Genomic DNA, 8,852 nt, shown 5'->3' with positions numbered 1-8,852 from the left:
CCTCAACCCACAGAGGATCTCACGTGGGCTCCATTGGAGATGGCGTGACACCGTACAAAGTAAATAACCTCACTAGGTCCAGGATGGAACTCTCACAGTACATCCATGGCCACTGGAGCCAAAAGTTTCTCAACTACTCCACCTTGCTCACTGACCAAATCATCTCCCTAAATTATACATGGGCTCAGACATTAGATATAAACTCTGGGTTCCTCCATAAACTTACTATAGCAGGGAAAGCAACAGCCCAGTCAATCCAGATCTTACAACAGCAAATGTCCTCCGTAAGCCAAAGTTGCCCTCCAGAAAAGGTGTATAAATGCCTGCTGCCTGACCGAACCCTGACTCCAGCCTACCCTTCCCACATCAACCTTGACCAGCAGGAAGTAGCCATGATGAGAAAACTCTGCCCCCATCATATAACACAAAAGGCTGGAATGTTAGGGTCCAGGTCTGCAGACAACTCTCTCCCAGTGCAAAAAGCCTCACAAGACAGGCCATGAGGCCCCCTTGCAAAACAGGAACTGGCCAGACAGCTACATTTAGAGCTGTCTCAGCACAAAGCTGTTCCCCAGATAATTTTGGAAGATAAACAGGTCCCTACACCCAGACCAAATGATGTAATAGCTGTCTCAGTTTGAGCTACTTCCCTTGAAACTGTAAAGATTATTTTTGCCACATTCCCCAACCCCCTATAAGAACTTCTTCAGCAGTCAGAAGGCTGATGGTTGCCTTTCTCTGCCCAGCTGAGCTGCCAGCCACCAGCAATCCTGAGAAATCAACTTTGCTTTATTGGAGTCTTCCTATATTTCCTGTGGCTATTCCTGGCCTGGTTTTTATCTAATGTATGATGCCAAAACCCAGGAAGAGGAATGACTGGGTTACTTATGCCCCGGCTCCCTTACAGAACCATGCTGCTGACTGTGCACTCCTGAAACCGGCTTGCCTATGCCGGCTCCCACCACTCACATCAGGCCCAAGATTATGAGTCCATCTGCATTTCTCACCCTCTGACAGAGTTTGGGTAAGTGCTTTCCCACAGAGCTTGCTATCTCTCTCTCTCTCTCTCTCTCTCTCCCACCTCCCCTCCTCTCCCCCTCTCTCCAGTCAGATGTAGATGGCTTGGGAGCTCCTGGAGCTTCCCACTGGGCCCAATGGGACTCCTTCCTTCTCCCTTCCTTTGCCGTGGGCTTGGAAGGCTGCCTGTCCTACATCATTCTCCCTGTCTGTCCTCTTCCAGTGTCTTTCTGCCTCACTTTGCTCGGGATGACTTCTGATACCGTTCTATCCAATTTTAGGTCTCTTTTGCTTCCATCCTTTAATCTAGGCTCTCTCTCCTCCTCCTTCTAACTAGTTACAGATTCCCTTCACAGGAAAAATGCTCCAGATCCTTCTCCTCTCTCCCCCTCCTATAACTCTTGTTCTGCTTCTAAACCCAGCTACAAATGTTTAGGCCTCTGTAAGTCTACCTGCTTTTCTAAATTTTTCAGAGAAAAATTAGGTTGCCCATCATCTTGTACTTCTTTAGTTTTCTCTAAAGCTTTCCACTCTCAATCAAGTATCTGTCCTCCATGCAGGCTCTAAAGCTATATTTCATCATGCCTATGTCCTAAAGCTTCTGTTTTGGTAAATTCTTCTGTAAGTAAAAAATAAAAAACCTTTAGGAGACACTTTTTTGCCCCATACCATCTTGGTAACCACTAAGGACCCCCAAATCCTAATAACTTATTTATTTATTGCTCATGTGGAATTTTTTACAGGTGCTCTTAATTGGGTAGGTAAACTTCTTTATCTATTTTACTATCCTGCCTCAGGGTATTCAAGGCTACAAACTGCAGATGTTCAGTCACAAGTCCTAAAACTCTTGTAATTTTTGTTTTGGCTTTCATCTTGGATTCTTGATCAGATCGTAAATAAAACAAGATATGGGGCTGAGCATGGTGGCACATGCCTTTAATCCCAGGACTTGGGAGGCAGAGGCAGGTGGATCTTTGTGAGTTCGAGGCCAGCCTGGTCTACATAGTGAGTTCCAGGACAGCTGGGGCTACAGGGAGACCCTGCCTCAAAAAGACCAAAAAAAAAAAAAAAAGATTTTAACAGTTTCTATTGTCTTATAACAAGGTCAATACATTTTTATATCAGACTAAGGAAGTAAGGCCACAATGAAAGTTTAAATTTTAACATTATTTTAACCTGTTTCTAAATGGGATTATTTTCAGTATTATTTGAATTTTATTTATTCTTAACATAAAGTGTTAATGTTTCCTTTTTGTCTTTCCTATCTCCTCTGATTTAACTTGTGCTAATAACTTATAACTTTGCTGGATTGCATATGTAAAGGCATCTCCCTCTGTAAGAAACATTAAATATTAATCTTCTTTCAAAAAAACCATAAAACTTAAAACTTGATTTATGATAAGAAATTCCAATCCTTTAATCCCACCATGCCTTGTATGACTTTTGTTCAAGAAAACGTCCTTATGCCTCCTGAACCTGATGGTCTGGAACAGCTGCGCTCTTCTCTCTTCAAACAGATTCCTTTAAACATCTTTATATAACAATAAAATCTGCCTTGCCAAGTTACTTTGCTTTGTCCATGTGTTCCTTGTGAGGTATCAATAGGGTTCTTAAATAGTTATTTGGCTCTTAAAAGGAAAAAGATACTACTTCAAATCTATATGACAAACAACAGTTTTAAATATTAGAGAACTAGAGATATAAGCTTTCTGTCTTCTACTCTTTGGTGCACCTAGATTTCATGTGATTATGGTATCTGTGTCTTTGATCATTGTTTTCAGGTATTGTTTGTGTCAAAACAATTTTTGAACTGTGGCCATTTTAGCTCTTTCCCCTTTCTCATTGTTTTATTAGACACAAAAATTATTGGTTTTATTTTTGGCATTCCTAATCAAAATACACGTGTGCAAATTTATAAATATTTTGATGATACATTGAAAGGCCTTATAAATGGGTACCCTAATTATTTTAAAATCTATTAAACAATGTCTCCAAGTTTATTAAATGTTTCACAAAACTTTCAAATACTGATTACCTATACAAAACAACATCTGAACTGATTATATAAAATCCCATTTGTTAAATACCTTTTTTGGTTTTAGTTTACTTTCAAGGTGTTTTAAGGTGTATTAATTTGCTTTGTCTACTTCAAATGTGTTTTGGTTTAAAAATAATAAACCACATTCTCAAAATTAATAATTACAACATCCTAATTATTAAACTCTATCTTATATATAATTAGATATGTATACACAGTCAACATAAATTTATGTTTCTTAAAATTAATTTACTTCGTATCATATTGCTCTTAACAGGTTTCATACAAACTAAAAATGTTAACACAAAAATGTCTTTTCAGGTCAAAATATTTTCTCTTTAATCCTTATCTACAACATGGTTCCTAGTACTAAAATATATAAATTAATTTTAAGTACCTCTCTCTCCATCTTTCCTCATTCCCCACCCATTGCTCTCAAAATCTCTCTCTCTCTCTCTCTCCCCCCCCCATTCCCCTTCTTTCTTACTCTCCATGTCTCTCTTCCGATCACTTTTCCTGTACTCTGTCTTCCTGTACCTCCTGGTCATGCCACACTCACTGTCGGTTGAGTTTTTCAAACTGAGTCTGAAAGACACACCAGTGTGCTGAAAAACTCATTCCTTCTACTGGTCACAGGATGCTGTTTCTGGGGAAGGAGCACACCCTGCCTGTCCAGGACAGGAATCTGCTCTGTCCCCTCTCAGGTGTACATACCTCCCTGGTGTTTGTAGGACGTTACCTCCAGTAGACAGGGACCACTCCTCGGGCCTCCAGCAGAAGGGGACGCCTTTCTGCACGTTGGTTCTGCACGTACCTGTTTGACATGACCAACAGTTCATGTATCCCCTCACCTTCTTCATCCTGCTCTCCTGTTCTTTGTTTCTGTCACCTTTCTACTGGGCATCCTCACTGGTGTCCCCAGTTCCACCTCTCAGGTGAGAGACTCCTCATCATCTCCTTCTACCTATTTGCTCAGTTTCTCATCCATTTTCTTATTGCTGCCTATTTAATCTGTCACTATGGGAACCCCTCAGTCTAAGCCTGAGGCTCTCACTCCCTTGATTTGTCTTCTCAAGTCCCTAAAGCAACCAGGACTTTCAGATATAATTACATCAAAGCACCTAAAGTTTTTGTAAACCACTGCCTGGCCACAATGCAAACTAGACAATGATTCTGTCTGGCCAAACAGAAACCCTACATTTCAATATTTTAAGAGATTTTAAAATTTTATTTAAATCTGAGGAGGGTTATAACACAGTTTTCCTTAAGTTATTATACTAGAGGTTATGAACTTCAATTTGATAATGTTTTAATGTTCCAATTGCTTTTCTCTACCCAGTGTTTACATTTCTTCAAAACCCAAAGCAATTTTTTTTGGTAAACCATTCTCTAAACTACATAAAAAATTATTAATGGTTTTATGTTTTCTATAAGGTTTATCTGGAAACTTATAAAGCACAGTGTGTAAATGGATAATATTAACCTAATTATATATGTAATTTAGATTCCATGTTCTTTTATAAGATGATGCTGCACATCACTCCTAAGTCAAATAACTGCCATCTTCATGACTTCAGCTGTGTCTACTTACTAAAAATCACCACAATTGGACCTGTTGACAGTTATGTTTCTTCATTAAAGGAGGGGTAAGCAGGGTCACTGGACCCTCACCTGAGTATTCAGCCATTCTTCTTAGCCACCTGTATGTAATTATGCCCTAATTACAAATTATCTCCTATATTTGAAAAAGACTATAGTATATAATCTTGGGAAGGCAAAGGCTGCAAAGTCAGGGTTTGACCCATGAGGTTATAAAAAAAAGTCAACATCCATGCTGGGTAAGGTTTTCCAGTGCAAATATGCTCAGGTCACTCATACACCTCAGCAACCCCTCAGCCATCTCTGTAAGTAAGCTCAGTGAATTCATTAGTTCCCCAGGAAAACTTTAATGTAATCAAACATTAGTTTGACACTAAAACCTTAGATGGGGGTAAGCCTTGCTTAGTATCCCCAGGCTAAGGTCATAGTTTAGTCAACTAGTTTAAGGATGTCTAGTAAAAGTTTATCTAAAAATGGGTTTTGCCCAAGCTTTATCTGCATAACACATGATAATTAAAAGTACCAGATTGGTGTAACTAACCTTCTTGGGTATTTAATAGCCAGACTTTGGGGCCTATACTAATCTGGTCAGAGGGATTTAAAGAGAGTTTTTGTTCCTTGCCCTCCTAGGTCAACTAAGTTCCAGAGGACTATGGAGCATCTCTCAGAATGTCCTGTAACTGTGATGAGTCACATGTCCTCTTGTTCAGGGAGGCCATAGAGACCCCACCAGATGGACTTGAGCCAGTGTCCAGTCTGCTAAAAGGAGGGTCAACACAGAGGAAACATTTCTTCCATGCTTCCAAGTGAAGCCAGCCATGGGTGAACAGGACCTTTGACTTATCTTCACATAGATGAACTGGTAGAAGAAAAGAGCCAGGGCTCCTCCCAAGCCCCTGTGACCCCTGAGGAACAGAGCCCCAAACGACCTTAAGAGTAAAAATAAATTGGTTTATTTGGGCCAACTGTATGGTCTTAAACACCCAAAAGAAAAGTATAACCAAAGATTAAAGTGATCAGTATTTCTTTAAGAGTTCAAAGGACTGAACTTCCCAAACATTAGGCTTATGTCTCTAACTGCCCCCACTCCTCCATCCACAATGTTACAGTTGGGGCAATACTGGTCTAGTCCCAGGGCTACTTTTCCTTTGCTCCTCTAAGATATATACCTCTATCTCCCCACCAGTCAAAGACACCTACACTCCAGTCTTCCTTATACCCAGATTAACCCTGTACACCTCAGGAGAGGTGCATGATTCTCTCTCCACAGAAATAGAAAGGAGCTGAGCAAAAAGGTCAGCTACTCTAGCAGTCCTGGTGGGAATCCACCTGGTATCATCCAAAGCCGCACAGGATTCTTGACAGGGAGTCTGGGACATACCTTGCTCTCAACCCAACACCTCTCTCAGGAGATCCAGGACCTCAAGAAGGAACTTACTATAGCAGGGGAAGCAACATCCCAGTCAGTCCAGATCTTACAACTGCAAATGTCCTCCCTAAACCAAAGTTGCCCTCCAGAAAAGGGGCATGCCTGCTGCCTGACTGGACCCTCACTCCAACCTACCCTTCCCCATGTTAACCTTGACCAGCAGGAAGTAGCCATGATGAGAAAACTCTGCCTCCTATCCTATAACACAAAAGGCTGAAATGTTAGAGTCCAGGTCTGCAGACGACCCTCTCCCAGTATAAAAAAGCCTCACAGGACAGGCCATGAGGGGCTTCTTGCAAAACAGGAACTGGCCAGACAGCTACATTTAGAGCTGTCTCAGCACAAAGCTGTTCCCCAGACAATTTTGGAAGATAAACAGGACCTGGCATCCAGACCCACTGATGTAAGAAATGTCAGTTCAAGCTACTTCCCTTGAAACTAAAGATTATTTTTGCCACCTTCCACATTCCACAACCCCCCATAAGTACATCCTCAGAAGTCAGAAGGCCGCTGGTTGCCTTTCTCTGCCCAGCTGAGCTGCCAACCACCAGCAATCCTAAGAAATCAACTTTGCTTTACTGGAGTCTTCCTATGTTTCCTGTGGCTATTCCTTGACCAGCTTTTATCTAACACTGTGTAGACCAGGCTGGCCTTAAACTCACAGAGATCTCCTGCCTTGTCTCTGGAGTGCTGGGACTACAGGGGTCCTGCAACACACCGGGCTTCTTAAATGCTTTTATGAACCCTCTAGGGGATGCACTTTCTCCCCCGTGTCAGTGGGTACCAAAGACTGCGTTGGATTTTACAGACAGCTGTTAGCTGCCTTGTGGGTGCTGAGAACTGAACTCCTGCAGTTGCCGGCTATGGCTGCTCTCCCGCTCTCTTAGTTCCTCGGATCAGTCGTCCTGTCTGGACCCCAGGGTTGGTGAGGAGTCTGCACCAGCTCTGCTGCATTCAAACTTTACCGCATTCAGCTTCGCCACATTCAGGAGAACAGGTTCAGTGACACAGATCTGCTTTATTGCAGGAAGGCACAAGCTTATATAGGGATAGTGGTCCAATCACATGGCAGCAAGTAGGATACCTTATTAGCATAACAGGTTTAGCATCCTATAACAGTATAGCAAGTAGGATACCTTGATTCCAAGGGTGGTGATTAGGGAGTGGTGAGCTCTAGGTATCAGTCTCATGATCTGCCAATGGGAGCAAAATATCACAAGGTGTTCCTTGTGGCTCCAGTGGTTGGGCTGTTGCCTCAGGCCTGCTGTATGGCTGTCAATAAGACTTTCACCCTAGGCTCAAGTCTGTCCTGTTTCTCCCGCCCCCGTCCCTGCAAGAGCAGCAGGTGCTCTTAACTCCCAAGCCACCGCTCCAGGAACTGTTTGTTGCCACCATGTCAGGCGTAAATGTATCCATTTGATAAAAATAAAAAGTTCACATACAATTAAAAACAAAAGCAAAAACCCTGACACCAGACAAAGCTCAAATTTAAGACACTGAGCACGTCCACCTCGAAGCCTTGTCAAGCGTGGTCCACTGCCCCTGAGAGTCAGGGCATCACATCCCAGCACAAACATGTCAATAGGAAGCTGTCCGTGGGTGACTCCCCGTCCGGAGCTACAGCATCTCGAACTCAACCCGCACTGCGCTCTAGGACTCCCGAGGGTCCTGGACCACGTAGCACTCACCTGACTCGGGTCTCCCCGCACAGCCGCTGCCATCTGACTCTGCCGGCTAGAGGGACACAAGGGCCGTCCCTACCCCAGGCCTGAAGCGGGTCAAGGGGACTAAGCCGTGCTCCTCTTTCCGTTCCTCCCCTGGCCAGCTGGACGCAAACCCAGGCAGAGAATCCAGGAAAAGCAAAGCTGGAAATCCCCGTCCCAATTTGCGGAAAAGAAACCCGTTTTCATTGGCTGAGCCTTCCTGCGGGATCCCCTGCTGTCACCTCTGGGTAATGTAGCTCCTCCAGCGTCAATCATGAGGGAAGTGGACATGGCTGTACAGGTGGAGATGGAGACTCCGCTGTAGAGACGGAGCTGGAGCTCAGCTGTAGAGATGGAGATGGAGACTCAGCTGTAGAGAGGGAGATGGAGACTCACAGAGGAGAAACCAGTGGATAGTGTGGTGGTTCTAGATGTGCCAGTTTCCGTGTCTCCGAGCTGCTGCAATCTTTCCTTCCCCTTAAGAGTGCCTTGTGTTTCCTTGGGCAAAATCATGATTACCCTAGGCCTGGGGAAGGTCACTATAAAAGACAATGGTTGTGGCCCACCACGGGGGCAGAAGCCTTTAATCCCAGCACTTGAGAGGCAGAGGCAGTCGGATCTTGTTGAGGACAGCTGGGGCTATCAAGGAGACCCTGCTTCAAAAAGACAAAAAAAAAAAAAAAAAAAAAAAGTCAACGGTTGTGACACAATATCTCGTGTGTAAAAATAAGAGTCTGAATTCCAGAGAAAGGTGGTGATTACAATAGAAACTTTCCTCCTCCTCCATTCCTGCCTGTTCTCATGAACTCAGCTGGTACCTGGTCCTGCAGGGCAACAAGCCTCAGATCAGAAAGCCAGCACTACTGGGTCCTGTGCATCTCCACACCTTCCGTGTTCTCGATGTACTACCTCCTTGGTCGCCCACCAGAATATATATGACACCACCACACTCCTTCACTGCAAGGTAGAAAAAGGATTCCTCTCTGTGGCTGGCTTTTATTTTCATTTTTTCCTTATCTTTTTTTTCCCCCTTTGAGGATTTATTTTTATGTGTGTGAGTGTATGC

General features: G+C 43.4%; 1 protein-coding gene across 1 annotated transcript in view; it reads right to left on the bottom strand.

The window, feature by feature from the left end:
- The window catches only part of LOC115068370 (zinc finger protein 708-like), a 28,753-nt gene extending 20,454 nt beyond the window's left edge, over positions 1–8,299 (bottom strand). Inside the window, 4 exon segments of the mRNA XM_029558486.1 lie at positions 3,543–3,640; positions 3,795–3,869; positions 7,772–7,908; positions 8,183–8,299. Coding sequence (XP_029414346.1) covers positions 3,543–3,640; positions 3,795–3,869; positions 7,772–7,908; positions 8,183–8,299 — 427 coding nt within the window.
- Positions 8,300–8,852: the final 553 nt, after the last annotated feature.

Source organism: Nannospalax galili, unplaced genomic scaffold (assembly GCF_000622305.1).
Source record: "Nannospalax galili isolate Female #2095 unplaced genomic scaffold, S.galili_v1.0 scaffold649, whole genome shotgun sequence".
Taxonomy (NCBI): Eukaryota; Metazoa; Chordata; class Mammalia; order Rodentia; family Spalacidae; genus Nannospalax; species Nannospalax galili.
Note: the sequence above shows the minus strand (reverse complement) of the source record. Positions and strands in the feature narration are given on the sequence as shown.